Source organism: Rhinatrema bivittatum, chromosome 13 (genome assembly GCF_901001135.1).
Source record: "Rhinatrema bivittatum chromosome 13, aRhiBiv1.1, whole genome shotgun sequence".
Taxonomy (NCBI): domain Eukaryota; kingdom Metazoa; phylum Chordata; class Amphibia; order Gymnophiona; family Rhinatrematidae; genus Rhinatrema; species Rhinatrema bivittatum.
This window is the reverse complement of record NC_042627.1, coordinates 4,296,859-4,319,575: the sequence shown is the minus strand read 5'-3', so window position 1 is coordinate 4,319,575 and position 22,717 is coordinate 4,296,859. Positions and strand designations below refer to the sequence as shown.

The window sequence follows — 22,717 nt, the reverse complement described above, 5'->3', positions numbered from 1 at the left end:
CTTTCTCTCCATCATCCTCCAATGCCCATAGCCAGTGCTCCCTCCACAGTCAACTTTCTCTTTATCACCCTCCCTCCCCCATACACCCCTGATCCTTCATATTCTCCCCATAGAGAGCTAACGTGATACAGAAAATTAGACACAAGAAAAAAAATGATAGAAAAAAGAAACAAAATTACAAACTGAAAAAAATATGTCTTAAAAATATTTTATTTGGAGCTGGATATCAAAATGATACTTTTTTTTTTATCCACAAAGAGCTGTAAAATATAGCATTTTTTAAATCCATAATTGCATCCCTCTCCAGATCAAATTAAAATACAAATTACAATTCTCTCATTTATTTTCTATCCAGATTAAAAGAGTGAATGTTCTTAAGGGTAATATAAAATCAATATTAATAATCTCTTATTTTAGGTAAGCAGATGCATATATGAACCCAGGACGTTAGGTTCAGTCCTACCCATTGAACTGTGGGATCTGTAGTCCTGATCTCCAGTAAGCACAGCAGGAATACAAATCTTATCACAGGTCGGAATCTGGCATTTGAGATATATCCAAGGTCTTGGATGTCTTTGGTACATGCAGCAAACCAAGAAACTAATCACCTACACCAGCACAAAGTATAAAAAAAGGATTTACACTGCAATCCATTCCAAGGATGATCATTTCACCCTAGGGTCTAGGACATCACACCTATTCCTATGGGAATCTGCTATGCTGTCACACAAAGGGTGATGCAGCAGGAGGACGAAGGCTCTGAACCACTTGTACATTCACTAATGGCATCCGGTGGCAGGTGTAAGATAGCCAAGGAGCAGACGGACATGGAAGGAACACGAGGCCATCATGCAAAGCTTGCATAATTCTGTGGCAAATGTGTGTTACAGGAATGCAGAGGGCAATTTGCAAAAGCCATTTACCCGGCTGAAACTGCCCATCATGTACACCGGCTCAGTCAGGGAGCCAGCAGCGTACAGTCTGGAAGTTTCAGCACGACGCACGCCGATTCTCAGGGGAAAAGCAGGTGCAAATCTTTCTGGGTAGGTTGTCCTTGGCCAATTTTCAAAGGGCGACTACGCGTGTATTTTTTTAAACTGGTACAAGGTAATGTAAATCTGAATTTGGATGTATTTGGTTTCCTTGTCACCTACAACTCAGAGTCAACTCTGTCATGATTTAGGAGGCTTCATTCTCCTGAATTGCTTTTTGGTTTTCTGGAGAACTGGAATTACGCCTTTGGTTTTAAATGCTGGGATTCATCGAGTTGCTTGCATTTCTGAACCGATATTGTACCCTGACATGGTGGATGCAGAACCAAATATTACTGCGTCCAACTTGCTGATGGTTTTTTTGGGTTTTTTTTTTTAATTCAATCAAAAATATTTGACCATAAAACACGTGTAAGGTGCACCCGCGGACTGCAATTATCCACATGGTTTTGAAAATTGCCCTCACAAGGTTCCTGCCATTTCATAAGAGCTACAACAGCCCAACACTGACTAACAGGTCCTGATAATTCACTTCTCCCAATAGACTGCATGGTTTTTGACTATGGAAACCTGAGATAGTTTGCTGGCCTTTATATCGCATTATTTCTTGTGTCTCTGCCACAGGTGAAATAGAAATCAAAGGCCTTCCCAAACCAAGAAGGCTGTATCAAAAATTTTTTTTCACAATAAACCTGAGTTATTTATTTCATTCACACACAATATAAAACGGTTTGTAGCTGGCTTCTTTGTAGTGCAGTGGTTCTCAAGTCCCTGAATGGGATTGGGTTTCAGGGTAACCGTGTGCATTAGATATATTTAAGCACATTAAGGTCAAGATCTAGGTTAATTTTTGGATAACCTGAAGGCGATCAGCCAGTATAACAGAGCAGCAGGGAAAGCTAAGAATATGCGCAGATGCATAAGGAGAGGTATCATTAGCGGGGGAAAAAGCGGTAATATTACCCTTATAGAGATCACTAATGTGATCCCAGCTTGAGTGCAGCGTACGATTGAGAGAATGGAGGCAGCTCAGAGAAAGATTTCATAAAATGAGACAGGACCTGCATCACAAATCCTGCACAGAGAGGCTGAAGGAACTCAAAAGGTACTTGCCAGAGGGAAAAAAGGCAAAGTGGGAAGATAAGAGACTCATTCAGATTTGGCTTGCTTGGTCGCAAATTGGAGGCATTTTGATAGAAAAGACATTCAAGGGAAAGGGTCATGATGAGAAGTTATAGAAAAGAATTCAGAGAAAATAACGAAGAAATCTCTCTTTACTGACTGTGGTGGATGCCTGGAATTGCTATCAGCAGAGGTGGCAGTGAGAGAATTTAAGGACAGGTGGGAAATAAACAGAAGGCATTGGTGTGGGAGGGATTCGGCAGAAACCCTGGGAGGCCTGAGTGTTGGTTTAGGGGTGGAAACTTATAGGATCAGGAAAGAGAAAAACGTGACGTGATCAAAGCCACTTGTACTGAGGACGTGGCAGGCAGGACCTTGCAACACTCTCAGTTATAACGGGGAAGAGATGGCAGACGGCTTGGCGTGAGCTGCACTCCTCAGAAAGGGTGATTTCCTGCAGGTGGGAAAGGAGCTCAGCACAGCGGGAGGTGGTTAGACCAAGAAAGACAGATAACCAGAGCTAGGGCAGAGGAGGGGGTCAAGCCTGAATGTCTAACAACTGGGAGATGTCTTTAGTTGGAACAGTGCAGACAGACGCAATCAGGCAGACTTGGCTGGGCCAAATGGGTCTTACCCGCATCCACATCACAATTCTTTGGCTGACTTGCAAACCTAATCTATTTGGTGCCCCAAGGACCAAATTTGGGAACCATCGTCTAAATGGCAGCCTAGAAGCACAGTTTGCTTTAGCCCTGCTCAGGAAGGTCCATTCATAGGGGAAGTGAGAAGAGAATTTACCCTAAAAAAATTGCATGGGCAACGCAAATATTTATGAGGGTGTCAGTCTGCATTGTCATTCAAGTCCTTAGGTTCTGCCAGGTGGTGGCAATCTTGAGACTTGTGGGCAGCAGTCTACTGGGAGCTGGACTGACACTACCAACTCACTTCACCTAGGCCAATGGCGAGTAGTGATCTGGAATGATGTTTGATCACTAGAAGCAGGGGCTGGATGTGCACGACTTACTGACCAGCCAGGATAAGGTCATAATGAATAGACTTAACCATTAGACAACCAGATTGCTTGATATAGTGGTACTAGTTTGAGGTGATGAGTAGGGGGTGGAGATGGCTTACTGAAGATAATCTCTCTCTCACTCTTTGGTAAATTCTGCATATTTGGTGTGTGTTTAACCTTTTGTGAACACTGTCAAATGTTCATAGCTTGCTTCCTTCCTCCTGCCCTTCACTCCTCATCGTAGCTCTTCCCTAGCTTCTCAGCCCGCCTCTGCTTTTGGTGCAGCCTCTCCACCTGCCTCTCCAGGTTCCACAGCTTGTTCTCCACGTGGGCATCATACCGAGGGCCCCCTGAGCCCAGCCGCCTAAGGACGGCGTAGGCGCTAACCAGGCCCAGCAGCAGCAGGACACGGAGGTTGGTGTCTGGAACCATCATGAGGATGTAGAAGAAGGCCAGCAGGAAAACCGAGATCTTTATCAGCCACATGATTCGAGCCAGGAAGGAGAAGACCAAGCCCAGCAGAAAAGACAGGATCCAGTAGCCAATGAGGGCAGCTATTCCCCAGAGAAGGATGTACTGCACCTGGCTTGGGGACAGTTCCAGAAAACCTGTGACATGGTCACCTAATAAAGAAAGAGAAAACCCATTAGTACAGAAGGAAACCGAGGCAGGACTTCAGACCCCAGAACATAGCGCTCAGAATACTGTCCAACACCACGGGAATGTTGCATTACAGCACATTCAAGATACTGCCTCATGCAGCAGCCTCATCCTTCCATGCACTGTTACCTCGCTTGCAGAACCATGGCCTGCGTAATCTGTACACACCCTGAGAACGGAGGCTGCAAAGGAAAGAGCTATCTGCGCCGACAGCAGCCTGGGCAAGACACCAGGAATGATCAGACAGCCAGCATACAGACATTTCATATTTACGTGTGACAGAAAGGGGTAAGCGCTGTGTACATCTCACACAGACCTCCATCACAGCCCCAGCACCGGCACCAACAGAAATGAATAGGAATCAACTCCAATAAGCAAAGCAGCAGAGCCCCTGTTTCTATTTTGAATTACTTCTTTCCTAAGGAGACAGGAGTCTCTGAAGTTGTCTACGTTACTGTTCCAAACATTAGGAATCTAAGTACATCGGACGCTGCTGTGCTGATCGTCATCTGCGCCCCATGCAGGCGTCACACTGACACATGCAAAGCATGGAGATAGCACAGAGAGCTGAAAGGCAGATCTTCAGAGCCCCAGGCAGACATCACAGTGACACTCAGAGAGGGCAATTCTCAAACTGCTCGCATTGTTGTAGAGTCTGCGAGGGCCTTTTACCTCTGCTCTCTGCATTGATTTTCATCGCTTAACTTTGAAAACTGCCTGCAGACACTTATGCCTCCTTTTTTCAACTACAATACGCATAGTTTGCAAAATACAAAACTAGGTGCACAGGAGCAACGTCCGCCCAAACCCTGCTCCCAGGAATGTCCCTGCCCAATGCAAACACAGTCAGCTGAAGACCGGACTGGGGAAAGATGCAAAACAACACCCAGAAAGCTCCCTTTGTCACCAGTCACATAAAAGGACAGCCCCCTTGCAACACAGCTTGCCTCCTGTGCCGAGGAGAGGAAGCCCCCACTGCTCACCCCGAGCTGACCCCACCACTTACCCTCAACTCCAAGCACCTTCAGCAACTGCTGGAGAAGTCCTGAGAGGGTGAGCAGCGCCGTGGAGACTCCCGAGCAGAGAATCCAGAACAGGCTGGAGATGGTCTGGAAGGGAAAGCAGGAAACAAACACACAGTGGGGAGGGGCAAAGAGAAAGCAGCGCAGACGTGTGAGGGCCTCTCGCCGACACAGGGCTTCCCTGGTGCCGCAGCAGGAGGGAGGCTGGAGAGTGAGCATAAACCCCGCCCCGGCGGGAGGACGAGATTTCAGACCAGTTCTGGGGTTCCGGCTCCCCCTCTCCCCTCCTCCTGTGCTCCCTGTGGCGCTGATTTCAAACTGAAGCAGCACAAATCCCACACTAGGCACAGGGAGGATGGACTGGCAGGCATGGAGCTTGATAAAACGTCTGACCAGGTTCGCAAGAGCTGCACGTGTCTTTCCGATCCTAAATCTCAGGCTTGCGGGGACCCTTGCGAATGGAAAAGATCCCATCGCCCCCTACTCTGACCTCAGCTCAGCCTTCCTCCGTCTCTTATCACAGCAGGGATCAATGCTGATTCTATTTACCATGGATTCAGCCTCAGGGCCTGCAGCATTACTCCTGAGGAAGATGGGCAGGGACTGGTTTAGGAAGACTTAAACCTCTGCATATGCTGAGAGAGGCTTTTCTCCCACAAACACTGCCGGCGGTGCTGGGACATTAATTAGGGGGAGCCGGGAAGGGGGGAGGACGCAGTACCCACCCCTCCACCTGCTGGCAGGGAAACCGGCCGCCTCAGAGTGCTGCGCTTCTGGCGAGACGGCCATTAAGAGTCCGGTTTCCCTCTCTTTCTTTTGACATGTACAGCGGCAAGTGCCTGCTGAAGCCATTGGGACTTCCACCCGGTGCCTCAGGAAACCGATGAAACGCGCTCCATGTGTGAGCACAACCGGGTATGGAAAAAAAAAACACACCTTGGCCCGCTTCCTCGCCAGGGATCCGCATCCTGTCATAACCTCTCGTGCAAGCACAGCCCCATTACACCCAGCCCTGAAACATTCTCTCACAGATGTAAGAAGACTTATGCTTACTGTGGTTATCTGCTCCGTGATCTCCTTCCCCAGCAGCCCCTCCAGGGCTTCCCTCACTGCGTGGGCCACCTGGGCCATGAAGTCCCCAGGCCTCTCGGCCTCTCTCTTTTGAGACCCCGTGTGCTGCGCCGGCACCCCGGGGACATGCAGGATGGCACAGGTAAGTACGGCAGCAGCGATCATGCGGAGCAGGAGCCGACAGGCCGAGAAAGAGGGCAGGCAGAGCGGCGTCATCTTCATCCCTGTCTCAGACCTCCAGGAAGTAGCACGGGGAAATCTGCAGGAAGAGGGGAGAAGGAAAGGAAACGCGTTTAAAGCAAAAACGACAGGCAGAACTGGGCCTCCATTCTCTGTGAGAACGCAGAGCACTCTTACTCTTACAGGCAGGGCGGCCGTTTCTTACGATCACGCTCCTTTTTGTCTGGTGCTTGATCAGGAGAGGGAGCACAGCGACGGCGCTTAAAGCAGCGCGACGCAATTCAAGAGAAGTTCCAAGACATTTGACATCAACCGCTTTCAACCAAACACTCCCCATCTCCTCCATATGTAGAAAATGAAGTGCAAGCGACAGTGCAACCTGTAATCTGTGCTCCTGCTAGAGAGGAAGCGCAAAGCTACACATCCTGGACAGTGGACCCTGACGTTGATGTTTAGCCGCAGGGGAGTTGATGCCAGTGGTCAGCAGAAGACTAGCACTCACACTGGCCAGCTGTCTGGCTCTGCCAGCCCAATACTGGCTGTTTGGCAATCCTAGAGCAGCTGGTGACCACGAGCACTGATCAACAGCAGGGCAGTTTTGAAAGTGCTCGATGACATTACAATGCGCTCTGACCCCCCTGAGATTTCCTACAGGGACATATAAAGGAGAAGGGATTCTAAGGCTCAGGGGCGCTGAGGGCACAGGAATAGTGAGAGAAGAGAATCATTGTCGCTGGCACAAATCTGAATGATATTGGGCAAATGGTTCCAAGGTTACCGTGAAGAGGAAGGGAGGACGGGCGCGCAGATGTGATGATCGAATTAGGCCAGTTTCCCTGGAGGAAGCCAGGCTAGCATGAAGCACTGAAACAGAAGAAATGTATCCGAGACACCTCCCCCACAATCAGCCCACAAGACAGGGAAAAAAAGCATCTTTTCCCTCCTGCGTCTAAGCACAGAAATTCACAGCAGATGGTTTGCTGGTAAAACCTCCCCACGCCCTCGATTGTTTTAGCGAGTTGCACGGAGAGAAAGTGATCAGGCCAGATTACAAAACAGACGACCAAGTACCCTAGAAACAAAGGTGAACGTTGACACTGCCACAAAGCAGCAAACTGTCTCATAAGAGCATAAGAACAGGCCATACCAGGTCAGACCAAGGGTCCATCAAGCCCAGCATCCTGCTTCCAACAGTGGCCAATCCAGGCCACAAGAACCTGGCAAGTACCCAAAAACTAAGTCTATTCCATGTAACCATTGCTAATGGCAGTGGCTATTCTCTAAGTGAACTTAATAGCAGGTAATGGACTTCTCCTCCAAGAACTTATCCAATCCTTTTTTAAACACAGCTACACTAACTGCACTAACCACATCCTCTGGCAACAAATTCCATGCTTGAAGCCAATATTTTCCTGTGCTGGATGTCATCGTCAGCATGGGAAGGTTTCTCGCTTCTTGGGGTGCAGTTTCATTATTTGTTCATTGAAAAGAGAATTCTAAAACCACTCAGGGGGCAAGCGACCAGAAATACATCTGGGGTTCCTCTCTAAAATGTTTCAAACATAATGCGTAACCCTGTGCTTGTGACTGAGATTGGACCTAAAGGTGTGGGAGGACTATAGTAACAGGGTAATGACGGCAGGAAAAGATCCAGCCTGCCCAGCAAGTTTCTTATGGTAGCAACTGCCGCTCCATGCAGGTTACTCCAGTGCACCCATTTCTTCATTCCCAGCCTCGAGCCTTTAGGATCCGCAGGGTTTATCCCATGCCCTCACCACCTCCTCCGGAAGGGCATTCCAGGCATCCACCACCTTCTCCATGAAGAATATTTCCTGATGTTGGTTCTGAGTTGCCCCTCTCTGCCCCGGAGTTTCATTTCATGACGTTCGTGCATCATTAAAACCTTTCAGATATCTGAAGGTCTGAGTCCTATCTCCCCTGTACCTCATGCATCTTGTATGATCTACCAGTGCAGTCTGTGAGAAGAAGCAAACAGAGATACCTGCAACAAATGATTATTATGTCGGGGTTTATTGAATAGGCTTCCTTGCCTGTATTTCGCTGGTAGGATGATCCTTGATATGTTAATATTAATTGCAAGTTCAGCATGAAGTGGCATATAAAAATGTTAAAATCAATTGGCAATTGATTCTCTGTTTCTATTTGAGTATTTGTCATTTTGTTCAGACTATTTTTTGATTGTGATTTTCACAAACACCTCCACCGAGAGTCCAAATGAACTCCTCTCAACTCTAACCCAGGACTGGACATGGGGGCATTACATAATACATCACTTACTGGGGGGGTCACGTCATGCAGGGAGCGTGGCAGGTTCTGTGCTTGCCCTGCTCCGAGTGCTACTTGGCCTCAGATCCTTCCATTGGCTCCATAACTATTTGCAAATGCTGTCAGTTATCGGATGAGGTTTGTCAACTATAGAGCTGCTAAAAAGGATAAGGAAAAGGTAAGGCCTGGCAAACACAAAATGGCGGTGATTGACCTCGGTTTGGACGTGACCCCCTTAAATCCTGTGACTCATAGTGTTAACCGCAGCTGTAGTTAAGGCCCTCAAGACCAACTTTGAGAGGGTGGGTGTATGACAAGTTAGGGGAAGTTACCTCTTCTATCACCACGTTCAATTGGATTACCGAAGAGGTACAGAGAGTCTCGGGGTTGCATGATGAGCAGCAGAGCCACACGGAGACGCTGGCAACATTGCAGCCCGTGGCTCACAAATTTGAAGAGTGGATGGAAAGCCTGGTAAACAGGTTGTCCTGAAACAATCTCAAGATTTGTTGGCCTGCCCGTCTCTAATGGATGCAGAGCTTCTGAACTCCCACAAGAGCTAGGCCTCGGTGACATGGATGCTCACATCTGAACTGAGCGCTCACACAAGCTGAGGCAGCAGGAAGGCCACGGGTGGTGATCACCTGTTTGCTCAACTTCATTCACAAAATGGCTATTTTGAGAGCAGTCTGGAGTGATAAGGAGCTCAAATACAACAATAAATCCATAATCAGGACTTCTCCATGAAATTGTTAGTGCAGCGTAGAAAATTTGCACCATTGTGCATCAAACTACACGAACTAAAGTGTAATGGCCAAACTAAATGGTTCACTTCAGAAGGGGAAGCTAGAAAATGTGTAGAACAAGACTGCAGCTGATCCGGAGGGCTCCCCGAATACAGCGTGAGAGGCCCACGTGCTTTCTCTGATGACCCACAGCTCGCTGTTCGGCATCTTTCTTCTGCCCAAGCAATGTGCCCGATAACTATTGCCAGGCTAGATGTCTGTATTGTTTATACATTAATGCGCTGCACTGCAAGACAAGTTTCCTTTCCAGCTAAGCAATGATGCAACTCTGATATTCACAAGCTTTACTGGTGTTAACGCCCTTGTCCTCTCTGAGAGGTCTCACATATTGACACACAACATGGTTTCCCTTGCCAACCTCGCACTTGATGCAAATTTGGAATCCCTTCCAATCCAGGAAATGACTGCTGTCGCTCTCCCTACTGATTGGATAGCTACAATTTTCAGCATTGCTTGTTGTTTAGATTTCACTGACAGAGTTTGCTGCCTCTGGCTTTGTTACATTTGGACCAGCTTGCCAGTTTTTGCAGCAGGTATGCTGAACGTCTGGGAGCGTTTAGGGGTTGCACCCTTATGCATCTTTAGTGCTCTTTGCTAATGGAGAGGGGAGATGTGGGAGAAGGTGGTAAGGGAAGGGTATTTGGGCTTGGTCAGATTTAGTTCACTGAGTAGGCACGGAAACAGTAGGTCTCACAGGAATATTGTTTAGTTGAAGCCTAGGCTGGGGGGCCCCTACCAGGGTTTATCAGGAAGTGCACCCTGACACATGGCTTCTCACACAGGAGTGTGGAAATGGGATGAGTTCCGCGACTGCCGAAATAACGTTGTGGAAAGTAGGAGGCATCAGCTCGGTCGTTAAGAGACAAAACATTTTGGAGGTCATTAAGCAGAAATAAAGCTGGCACAGTTCTCCTGCAGAAAACAAACCTGACGGATGTGGAGCATTTGAAATTAAAGAGATGGAGGAGGGTTGGGAACGTTTGGTTTTCTGTGGTATCCACCAAGAAAGCTGGTTTTCTCATTTTGGTGCATAAATCGCTTCCATTTGTGGTGACCCATACAATAAAAGATCCAGGTAGATGTTTTTTTTTTATATTGGAAGCAAAATTATATAATAAGCTTATTGCTCAAACCCACCTCAGACTTGAACCTTGCATCACCAAATTCAGAGCCCAGCTCAAAACCTGGCTATTCAAACAAGCCTTTCCCCAACACCCTTGATGAATATTGAATTGTGATGGATCATGACCTGAATTTGACTATGACCTTGTTCTTATGACATTATAGTTCACTTGTTGTTTGTTCCTATGCTTCTCTGTTCTCCTTATGGTTTTTTGTACCCCTTACCCTTCCCCTGTTACTTGTAATTTCCGTTGCTTTTGTTCCATGTAAACCGAGGTGATGTTTCGACTAACATCGGTATAGAAGACTTTTTTTTAAATAAATTGTACTGTGTAATATCTATGCACCCAACTCATATGATTTCAAGTATTTTTTAACAGACTAATTTGCTACAATCTCAATACTGTGTCACTTAGGTGGGTGGCAACTTCGATTGTGTTCATGACCATGACTGGATAAGGTCGTCTCGCCCCCTCCTCGAACCCCAATAAACAGATTAACTGCAAATGAGGGGGTGCTTTTAGAATGATGCCCTCCAGTTATTGGAAGTCTGGAGGGATTTCATGCATTTACCTCAGGCACACTCTACTCTCTCCAGAACTCAATGCCTATAAGGGCGTTTTTCTAGAATTCTAGAAATCGGAATCAGCACGATTACAATTCCTGACCACACTCATGTATGAATTACGACTAATTGGGACTTGGATTATATGATGCAGAAGTACTGGAGATTTCCCCTTTATTTAATGAAAGATAAAGGCTTTCCAGATTTCCTGAGGCAAAAATGGGATTTCTTCTTTGTCTGCAAATGATGGCATCTGGATAACCCTATATTTTTCTGAGAAACAGCTAAATTCATCAAGTGAGGAGAGATTATTGCCTAGTCAATTAGAAAGAGGAAGGTTATAGATGCCACCCTTTTGTGACTGGAAAAACAATTAGACAAGGTTAAGTGCAGTTTGGTGTGGACCAAGTCATATAACCGCGAGGGATCAATCTGTAGCCACACAAGTGACCATAAATTCTTTGATTCACCAAAGGGCTTCAAAGAACATCTTGTATTTTAAATATAAATAGTATCAGTTTGGGGGTAAACCAGGCAGAATGTTGGCCAATTTGATTAGGAACAGTGGAGGTTCGAGGTAAATTGCAGCATTAAGGAAAGCTAGGGGACAACTGTGAAACTCTAATCTGGAGATTCTTCGAATACTAGATGAATTTTATAGAGGTTTGTACACTGCCCAGGGTAGTAATGTGGAGCAATGTATATCCACTTTAAATCATGAGTCCCTCCGTAATACTCTCCACAGCACTTGGCCAGATTGAATGCCCCAATAACAAGGGAAGACATAATGTCTGGGATATAGAAGGCTGGGGCATGTAAAGCCCCAGGATCCGATGGCTATAGTGCAGAATATTATAAAGTACTAATTGATAAACTGGCTATTTTGAGACTTTGGTCTGGGATGGGAGATTCCCTTCTACCTCTAATACAGCCTTAATGACAGTCTTACCCAAAGCAGGGAAGGATCCCATGTTTTCAGATTCTTACTGCCAATTTTGCTGTTAAACGTCTTGCAAAAATTATGGCTAACAGGTTGGCCCTGATTTTCCCAGAATTCATATCCGATAGCCAAGAGGGATTTGTGAGACACAGATATTTCATCACTAATTTGTGCAGCGTAATGGCGGCCATGGAGATGAGTAGAGTGTGGAATCCTTCTTCGATGGCCAACCTGAATGCCGAAAAGTCTTTTGATTGAGTGGAACAGGAGTATTTATTTCACACGTTACAGATTTGGGGGCTAGAGAGGAATTTTCTTAAGGCTGCGTCAGCTCTTATACACGGATCTCTCAATGATGATTATGGCCAACGGTCAAAGATCTGACATGTTTACTCTGTCTAGAGGAAGTAGGCATGGGTGCCCCTTGTCCCCACTATTTCTAATATTTATGGAATCTTTGTTAAATTTTATCCAGAGAGATGCTCAGATAGAAGGGATTTAGTTAGGCCCCAAATGTTTTAGAATAGCACTTTTTCCAATGTCTCCTGGTCTATCTTACAAATCCCAAGTGTCATTGGAACATTTGTTGGATGCTTTTCTTGGATTGGGGAGCTTTCCAGTTTTAAATTGAATAATGAGAAATCTAAATCTTTGGTTTTTCCTGATCAGATTCATGGGTGGTGGGCAGCAGATTTTCGGTTGAAATGGGAAGATGGGTCCTTTGCCTATATTGGAACTAAAATTAATTAATAATTTGGACTCCTTGTATTGTTCAAATATTTAGCCCCTGTTGGAATTAGCAAAGGCCAAAACTGCATCAGTTGCAAGCTCTCCCTTCATCACTGGTGGGATATAGAATCAGATGTAAAATGCTACGGTTTCCCAAATGGCTGTACGGTCTCCAAACCCTTCCTCTTTGGAACTTGCAAAGAGCGCTCACAAAAGCTGATAAGTAACTTACCAAGTTCATATGGAAAGGCTCAAAGCCAAGGGTTTGGCTGAAGCAGGGGTGGGAGACTAAGGGCTTCGCTGTTTGTCTTGCTAGAATCAGCCAAAATTAGCTATTTGACACTTAGACCTATGTAGTGAGGTGGAGAGAGTCTTTTTTTATTCTTCTTTTGTTTTTGTAGCACTGAAAAGTGCTGTTTGGGGGCTGCCAAGGCAGAGAGGCAAAAGAATAATTGAAAAAAGGTATGAAAATGTTAGTAGGAAACATTTTCTGGAGAGAAAGGATATGCATTTATGCTGAGGCTTGGACAATAAAACAAAAAGTCTCAGGGATCTCGCGCAGGAATTCCTACACATTTTCAGTGCAGCAAAAGCTCTATGAGCTTACAGAGAAGAATCCATGCGGCGCCATCTGATGATGTCACCCACGTGTCATACCTAATTAAGGCCTAGATTCATCATTCCGCTATAAATGGGGCTATAAATATAGCGGAATGATGAGCTGTGGCCAGAAAAGGGGTGGGGAGGGTGGGGCGAGTGTGCACCTGGCCGTATTGCACCGGTGCGCTTTTGCCTGCCGTGGATGCGACCGAGGTGCACACTATTGCCCCTGTACTGCCAATGGGATCATTTTTGAGAAGGGTTTAATGTTCCCAAAGAAGTTGTTCAACAGTCAACGTACTCATTCACCCAACTCTGTATATGAATCATTTAATGTGCTCTGTGAGGACTGTTCTCAGAGAGCTAAAGCAGAGCCACCCGGAGATAACTGAATAATGAGCTCAGAGAACGCAACAACAGCACCCAGAGACAACGAAAGTATGAATAAAGCACAAACAGCTGAAGAGTGGCCTCAGGAGAAGATGGCATCACTCACTAACACCCCAACATCAAGCAATATTTAGACATCAGCCAAATTTTTAGGAACTAAAATTTTGTTTTAAATAAATGTACTCTGCTAGTTTGAGGTTTTTACTTTTCTGTGTTTGTTTTGTTATTTTTTGGTTCATTTTGGGGAACGTTTGCTTTTTAGACAGATCCAGCGAAACCTCAGGGGAAGAGAGAACAGCACCTTGAGACACCCAAAGTATGAAGGCCTCGTGGCTACAAAGAGACTTCAGAGAAGCGTTTAATACCAACAGAATGCCAAATGGGCCCTGCCATGGTGGCCATATGTGTCCTCTCATATGTGCACATTTGGACAGTTTACACACCTAAAATCCTGCTGGTGGGAAATTGCATGCATAAATCCAGCCGCCAGCACCACAAGCACACACCAGATCAATCACACAAAGAAACGCGCACACACACACACAATACTCCGTCATACCCTCTTAATACAACCTCCAACACAAGCGTACAGAAGTACATAGAAAGTTTCATTTAGTCCCTTAAAAGTAATTGCTGGAGATAACGATCACCTTTGGAAATTGTGTAGTTCCTGGAATACACCTTTCCAATCTTATTTTATTTCTCCTCCCTGATCCCAGCTTCTTGCTCTCTCTTTCCTTCCACCAAAGCCTCCCATGCCCAGGACATTTAACTCAGACAGGCAATCTGGCAGGGTCAGCACTAGGCTGCAGCCACTGCCAGGCCATGCTGTCTCACTGTCCCTTCCTGTCAGGTGCACACCTTACTCAGTACCGGTCAGCAGGGACCATGTGGGATTTCTCCGCTCTCGCATCCAAAGTATAAATACAAACATAGCATGAACAGCTGAAAAGAAACCTCAGGGGAGGGGACAGAAGCATCCTCTACCTGGTCGATATATGAATACAGGACAAACCGATTCAGCGAAACCTCAGAGGAAGAGAGGGCAGCACCCTGAGACACCCAACGTATGAGGGCATCGTGGCTACTGAGAGTCTTCGGAGAAGAGTTTTACAGGGCGATGGCCATAATAAAAAAATGAAAATAAATATCGGGACATGGGAAATAAAGAAGCTTGTTGGCCAAAAGACAGGTGAAGCACGAATTAACAGAAGGAAGATTAGTATCAAAACAGGCAATCTGCACTGTAAGGAACACAGCTCAGCAGCATTCTCGGGTGAGCCAGGTTAGTGTTTCAGTAACTACTTCCCAAGTGCATTCTGGAGCCTGTAGTTCTTGCAAATCTCTCACTACAGCAGCAATCCTGCTTGGCTTCCCTATGCCCATCTACCCTAACCTTCTGAAGAGGGACTGTGTTAGATGAGTCCCACCCATACGATGCAGCGAGCGGGTTCTCCAGTGAATAAGCAACACTTGCTCTGTAAAGGGTAGGGTGTCGAGGAGGAGGAGAGGTGCTAAGAACAAAGGACGGAAGCAGACCAGGAAAAGAATTGTAACTCGACTGCATAGCTCCATTACCAGTGGCAGAACACCATGCGGATAACAAGTCCTCACTACAGAGAGTTTGCCAGCTGGGCTGGGCTTTTTTTGGAGAGGTGTAAAGATCAGTTCTTCGCAGGGCTCCCCTTAAATTCTTCTGATAAAAAAGAGCAGCAAGTCCCCTGAGGATACTCACAGATATGAGAAAGAGGCACAGTCCCCCAAGAAAGAAAGAACGGGGGGGCGATCGAGGGAAAGAACAATTAAACTCACCCTGCCTCAGCCCTTCACGTGTGGCTTTTCCTCGGGGCAGCGGCTGTGCCCTGGCATCATGGGAGGCGTAGTTCCATAGGAATTCACTTTAAGAATCATGGGAATTGTAGTTGCAAACTAGACATTTACTCAGGCAGGTCAGTTACATTCTAGCACGAATTAGAAAAACTTTAAGGACACAATAAACAGTTTTAAAACCCTTAAAAGGGGATAATATCCCCCTACATTAAACAGGATTGCAATCAACCTTGATAAAAATTGCATTTTAGATTGAGTTGTGGGACCTTTTTATTGTACAGGCAGATCTGTGACAAGCTGCTGAGATTTATCCTCGCTTCATCAAGTCAGTGCAGAAACCATGCAATTACACTGGAGCTGGTGCAAAGCAATGCGCTCAGCCCAGCGCAGTTTAACCCGCGGTTGGATGTGTGTTGTGTAGGCGCGTCCACGGCCCCTTATGCTATAAGGAGATTAGCGCCTACACAACACGCGTCCAACGCACTGCCAAACTAATAGCGCTTATCACATGCAAATGCAAATAGCACTCATGACATGCAAAACTAATAGTGCTTATCACACGCAAGTGCATCCAATACTGCTTTTCTGTACAACCTCCGACTTAATATCGTGGTGATATTAAGTCGGAGGTACAAAAAGTTTAAAAGATTACAACAACAAAAAAAAAAAAAAAGAGTGCCAGCAGTCAGGTAAGGGAAACGGACACTCAATTAACCATCGTTCGTTTCCCTAACCCATGGCCGTGTGCCATTTACAAAAACAGACGCCAATAAATCCAGTGTCCGTTTTCTTAGCCCGCGGACAGCCGACCTCTCCTGGGCGCCCATTGCCAAGGAGGTGCTAGGGGCACACGCTAGGAAAGCGGGCGCTGAACACTCAGTACCCACTTTCAGCACTATTTTTTTGCATCAGCCCCACTGAGCTTAAACAGTACAGAGTCTTCTAGGTCTTAGGCTGTCCGCACCGGTCATTACATTTCAATAAAGGAAAGTGCACTTGAAAGGTCCAATATTGGATCATGGGTGATTGAGCTTTTTTGTGTTTGTTTCAAAGTGGTTGATCATCCTAATTTCAAATGTTTTTCGTTCTTCTGCGCTTCTCAAGTTCCCTTTGAGTACCCCGATTCTGAGGCTGGTAAGGGAATGGTCTTCCTTCGTCATGAATGTTTTGATCAGTTGTGTAAAGTGGTCCTTTTTAAACAAGAGATGTACTCCTGCCAGGTTCATGTCTTCATTGGGGCTGGGTGGCAGGGTGTTAATGTCACCAGGTCATACAGACTCCCACTCCCAAGCTCACGCAGCTCAGCCCCCTACATTTCATACGTAGCCACCCTTCCCGGTGATTTGATTCGCTAGGGAGCACTTAATACCAGGGCCAAGTCCTATTTCAATTCCACAACCCTGAAAGATGTGGGGGTTTAATCTCTAGGGCCCAAGGCATATTGATGGAATAACAGCACGGAGAGACAGTATATGAGAGGTGCTGCTCCAAAATGAGTCTTTACTATAATATTTCACAAGAAGAAAAATATCAGTGTGTACAGTCTTGGCATGTTAAGGGGGTTGCTGATCCTTTGCTTTCACAGTCTCCTGAAATGGCGTCACTTTTGCGCTTGGGGTCTGAGGCCACCATGGTGTATGGTGGGCTCCCTGACCCCAAGGACTCTTGTTGGTGCCAACTTTTTTTTCAATGCTCGAACCTTCCTTCCTTCACATATTTCTTTTCTCCCCTTCTGGCTCACTGGATGCAGAGTAGCAGATGGGCAGCTCTCCTCCTTCCACAGAAGTGGTGCCCTCAGGGAAGCACCTGACACTCATTTCTCACTGGTTCCTGTAGAGATCTTTGTTCAGCTTGAACCCCAGATCAGAGGCTTCTTTCCCCACTCCCGGTAGAGAGAGAGGCCTAAGGTGAGAGGTTTACTACCTTAGATGAGGATTCCCTCCACCTCACTGATGAAAAACAACAGAAGGCCTTACTTACAGCTAATTATCACAAGCACCACCATGGAAGACACTCTGTACACAATACGGACTGTGGAGTAACAGGGACAAAGTCAAATTTGACTTCTTCCCAAATGCCACACTGCTACAGAGATAAAAAAAAACAAAACTGGCTTCCTCTCTCATCTCCTAATCTAGTGACTAGAATGATCTTAGGCTGCACTAACCCAACCCCAGGACGCCACCACTGTGGTCACTCCTAGAAGGGTGGACCATGGCTAATGGCTTAGTCCCAAACACTACTCTGCCACTGTCAATATGTCCTACACTGGGAAGAGCACAGACCTAGTGGAGGGACCTTTACCCACATTAGCTCAAAGACCTAGTATTTTCTGCTGGATAGGTTTGCAGTGGTGGCTCAGTGGCAAATGCTGCAGACTCGGGGCAGTAACAAGTTCTGAAGGAGTAAAGCCAGCGCCCACTCCTCTGCTCCCAAGCCCCCTTCCATTAGAGGGTGGGGCCCAGAGGCAGGGAATGTGCTGGCTTGGTCTCTGACCCATACTGCCTACCGCTGCAGCCACTGCCAGCACCAGGGTCAAGCTTTGGACCGGCCCCTGATTTGAGAAGGTCCACGGGGGAGGGGAGAGCAGCAGCTGTGAAGGCTGACAGAATACCGGCACTTAAGCTTCACTACTTATCTCGTTATATAAAGGGATAAAGAATGTTGTTATTTTTAATAACTCTCATACTTAATGTCTCAAATTTATATAATAAAACAAAATATTTTTCTTCAATATATTTTCAGGAGGAAAAGACCTCAGAGGCCAGCAAGTTTCCACTTCTCTAATCATTAGGCATCAAAAACCTCCTTCCTTTCAAAAGAACAGGAGGAAATGGGGGGAAAACAAAAAAGCCCATTTGCTCCGGATTTCTCCTTCTGAGAGAGAGAACTGCAAACCTAAGATACCATAACAGCATCAATGTCTAGGACTGAAACAGCAAAAGCCCTCCCTATGAAATATTACAATGGGCCTTAGAACAGATCGTGCAGATAAACAGCTGGGATGAAACAGAGCCCTATACAGAATCTACAAGAAAAAAGATACAGTGCACGCAGAAAGTATTCAGCCCCCTTCACTTTTTCCACATTTTATTATGTTACAGCCTTATTCTACACAAAGCAAAATCAGGTTTGTAGAAATTTGTGCAAATTAAATTAAAAAGAGAAGGAGCCTGTGTGTGTGTGTCTGAGAGGGACAGAGGGAGCCTGAACTGAGAGAGGGACAAATTCTGGGAGTAGAGATAGAGTGGAAGGGATTGAGCCTAGAGGAGAAGGGGAAAGATAGTGGAGAGTGGAAGAGAAGGGAAGGGGACCTGAGAAGGCAAAGTGAAAGGAGGCTGGCCGGGGGAATATGGAGAAAGAATGGAAGGGTCACTCTTACAATGTATTTTTAGGGAAATTCTGCTCAAAATATTTAAAACTGCATCTTTAAGTAATAACTTTTTTTCTGTATCACATTTTAAATTAATCATGTATATTGTGTTATTTTGACCAATATAATGTATGCAGAATTTTGCAGAATTTCCAGTTTTTGTGGCTTTTTGCACAGAATTCCCCCCGGAGTAAACTCTATCCCTCAGTTCCTAAATCAAGAGTATCTGTTTCATATTAGACTTCCAAATAATCTCCAAACACCAGGTCCAAGCAGTGGCCAAATCTGCCTATTTCCACCTCTGCCAACTCCACTATACGCATCCCCTCCTAGATGATTCTGCCTTTGCAACTGCCATTCAGGTCATTATAATATCTTGCCTGGACTGTTGTAAACTTGTTTTATGTCAGAATCCCCAGTACCCTACCCTGCCATCTACAATTCACCAAGAACACTGCAGTCCACTTGGCAGTGAATTTATTTATTTATTTAACATTTTTTATATACCGAGGTTCTGGTAACAATGTTACTAATTACTTCGGTTTACATATAACTTTGGGGTGACATAACATATGTGTCTTACAGAGAACAAGGATATGAAACTTGGAAATATTAATTTACAAAAACAAATTATGAGAAACAACAAATTATAAGAAACAAGAATATGAACTTGGAAATATTAATTTGCAAAAACAAATTATGAGAAACAACATTTGAATTAAAGCATCTAGCATAGTAGCGAATATTATCTGTCAAGTTAAAAAAGATATGTAACAGGAGGAATAGTCGTTGGCAGGGGAAATTACATTTGATTCTGGATTAAATTAAGCAGTGGAACATTTGATGTGAATGCAAGTAAATTTGAACATACAACACCAATTCTGAGAATTCTTCACTGGCTCCTAAACCTCTACCACTGTACCATGTCAACTTAAAATTTTAAGACTGACCTTCAAAATTCTCAAAGGCCAAGCTCCCAAACTACCTTAGCAGCTACCTCATCTCTTTTATGCCCTTTGCGCTCACTGCCTCAAGCTTAACTAATACGGTAGTACCATCCCTAAAAGGAATAAGCCTTAGCAGCAACAAGATGAGAATCTTGGCAGGATCAACCCCAACCCTCTGGAACTCTCCACCAAACTGCATTAGATTCACATCAGTCCTGCTATCCTTCAGCAAGTTGGTGAAAACCTGGCTCTATGAAGCAGCATTTGGCCACAACTAACAATCCTGATCCTCACCAAGTGTCCAGATGCAGCCAACACTTTAATACCCTATGTAAAAACATCCCATAATGCACCAATGTATAATGTCATCTTATCCAAACCACACTATGTACACAATGTAACTATATTCTACTCTACCACTTTTATTGGAAAAGTGTGACATAAATACATGAGAATGGAAAAATACATTTCCTCTGATACTGTGTGCAAAATACAAAGCTATCATAGATGCATATATGCAAAACAGAGAAAATCAAAGATTTCTCACAAAAGAATAAGAAAAAACTATAATCCTGGGGAAACCAGCAACTAAAGTAGCAAAATATGACATCCTAGCACCTGGCCAGAAATATAATCTGGAAACAATACAGACCAACCCCATAATTGTACTGTCACGTTCTTTCTCTTCTTTTATTTTTAACCACTTTACATATTACTTTGGCATAACGGTCACATGTGAAATTGTCAGGTTAATAAAGTTATCAAGTGCTGAACCTTTAACAGGCATGGGACACACAGGCCTCTGCCCTGGGGCATCACGGGAACTCGCCAGGAATGATGGGAGTTCGAATCTGTGTCTTTATTTCTTACCGGTAAGTTATTTCCCGTTTTGCGTTCAGTAAAACGTTTTCGCGGTCATCTCGCTCGCTGGATTCCGGCTTCCGTATTCTGAAAGTCTCTATTGTTCTAAAACAAACAAAAAAACAAACGAAAACAAATGTACTTCCGGTCTCCTTACGTCACCGTTTAAGGCGGGGCTGGAAAGGCCGAGGCGACCCGGGCAGGATCTCACTGCGAGTGGGATGCAGGAACCGGAGGCGCGTCACTGAGCCTGCGCAGTCCAGAACGCAGCGTGCGACTACCGGAAAAAAAAAAAACCACATCGCTGCGTCTGCGCAGTTCAGAGCTCAGTGCGCGGGCCCAGGATAGGCAATTTTCGGGCTGTGGTGCGTGGTAGTGGGACAGTGGGAAACGGATCAATTAGCGCCCAATAGAACCGGAACCAGAGCGGAAGGAGACTCGGACAGCAAAACCGGTACCGGATCCAAAGGGAAGAATCGGAGTCTAGGCCTTAGCTATGTCCCTTATTTGCTCCAGTGAGTGTCGCCCCACACCTCTCCCATCCTTCCTAATAACCCCTCTGTCCGTTTACCTCTCCCCCACGGAACAAACCTGTGACCGGTGTTTCCCCTAGAATAGCCCCCAGCCATGATTTCCCTTCCCTCCTAGTAATAACCCCCCTACCATTGAGCAACCTCTTGCCCTGCCTGTATCAGAACCACCTTCAAGCTGGGGTCCTCCTCTCCTTCTAACCTGGTGGCTGTGTGTTTTCTTTCTCCCCTTATAATTGCCTCTAATAATTTCTCTCTTCCATCAAGACCCTGCAGTGTATGCTCCTCCCCATTATATTTACTTTGCTTCTTATTTATTTTGGGGTTTCTTTTTGCTTTGCTGCACACCTGTGTGTTTTGCTCATTTAGAACCAGGTCAGGACCTGCTGTTTCTGAAGGGGAATCCTTGAAGTTATGACACCATAGGTCATCTTTTATGGTTTCCAGAGGACTTTTTCCCGGATTATGCCCCCCCCCCCTTTCCCTCTATAATGCAGCCAGTGTGACACTAGGTATACATACATACATCCTGAATCTCGTCCGTTGATGTTGCTGGTGTCTGATAACTAGGATCCCCCCCCCCCTCCCCCAGGGATGGGATTGCTGCCATAATGAACAGAAGATGGTTTTGGAAATTTAGTATAAGAGGACAATTTTGAAAGCTGTTTACCTGGGTAAATTGGCCTGTTTGAAAATTATTGCGCTCAGAATATTTCAGTCACATTTGAATACCTTTGTTGTCATGCTAGAACCCCAAGGTAAAACTGCAGCATATACACATTACAAGTAGTGCAATTGAAATAAAAAGTTTATAGTGCACATACTTGCAGGTTAAAATGAGACATTCCTAGGGGTGTGTATAGTAAAACAGTATACACAAGACATTTTTTAAAATGTATGCACTGTTTTACCACCACCCCGTCCTCCGCACAAATAGCAGGTGCAAAGTACATGGACACTTTCAGCACACAGACTTTCTGTAGCTAATTTTCAGAGAAACAATACTTGTGCGATTTCTCTTTGCAATTCTGCATGCTATTTGAAAACTGCCCCATAGCACATGATGGATGACAATTGGGCCATCCAGTCTGCCCAGTTCTTCCTGCCCATATTGCTAAGGATACATTCCAGCTGCCAGACATACAGTGTGACTGTCTGGAGGATATCGGTCCTTATCAAGGACAGGTTATGTTGTCTTCCTTCATTGTAATTGGGTACCTGAGCATGCAAGTTCATATTTACACCAAGTATTTCTCTCTCACCCCAGTTTCCAATCACAACATAAAAAAATACCCTGAGCACCTAAAACAGGGCTCGAACTCTCAACTCTGAAATAAATTCTCTTGCTCTTCCCCCAGCTAGTTATGCAGATGAATACAAAGTCTCCAGATCAAGGATAGATAACTGTGGTCCTGGAATGCCACAAACAGGTCTTGTTTTCAGGATATCCCCAGTGAATATGCATGAGAAATGTTTGCATACAGTGGGAAGCAGTGCAGGCATATTCATTGCACTCACAATCAAACTAGGTGGAGAGTACATTGTACAAATCAACTCCTCTTTTACCTTTCATCGCTCCAGATATTAGAAAATCTTCACTGGTGTCAGTTTTGCTGTTCGGACCTTTGTATGTAAAACTGCCCCCCCCCAAACCTCACAGTGGTATAAATAGTAAA

The 22,717-nt window shown here is 45.4% G+C and overlaps 2 protein-coding genes across 6 annotated transcripts in view; one reads left to right on the top strand and one right to left on the bottom strand.

Annotated features, from left to right (window-relative positions):
- Positions 1-194: 194 nt before the first annotated feature.
- On the bottom strand, positions 195-20,656 carry TMEM109 (transmembrane protein 109). Of its 3 annotated transcripts, none has more exons than XM_029574700.1 (4): positions 20,521-20,656; positions 5,865-6,141; positions 4,796-4,898; positions 195-3,752 (listed from the first exon to the last, which is right to left on the bottom strand). In XM_029574700.1, the coding sequence occupies exons 2-4, from the start codon at positions 6,102-6,104 to the stop codon at positions 3,358-3,360; spliced, it is 738 nt and encodes a 245-aa protein (XP_029430560.1). In that variant the 5' UTR covers positions 6,105-6,141; positions 20,521-20,656; the 3' UTR covers positions 195-3,357. The 3 variants fall into 3 exon arrangements, with proteins under 3 accessions (XP_029430560.1, XP_029430561.1, XP_029430559.1); XM_029574701.1 differs by lacking the exon at positions 20,521-20,656 and adding an exon at positions 20,425-20,448; XM_029574699.1 differs by lacking the exon at positions 20,521-20,656 and adding an exon at positions 15,313-15,392.
- Positions 20,425-22,717, top strand: part of PRPF19 (pre-mRNA processing factor 19) — a 27,504-nt gene continuing 25,211 nt past the window's right edge. The window contains exon 1 of one of the 3 annotated variants that reach the window (XM_029574698.1): positions 20,425-20,522. Coding sequence is in view for 1 of the 3 variants with exons in the window: in XM_029574695.1 (XP_029430555.1) it covers positions 21,008-21,026 (19 nt within the window). In the remaining 2 variants the exon portion in view is untranslated. Of the gene's footprint in view, positions 20,523-20,715; positions 21,027-22,717 lie in introns of those variants that run through there. The other 2 variants (XM_029574696.1, XM_029574695.1) reach the window with 2 other exon arrangements.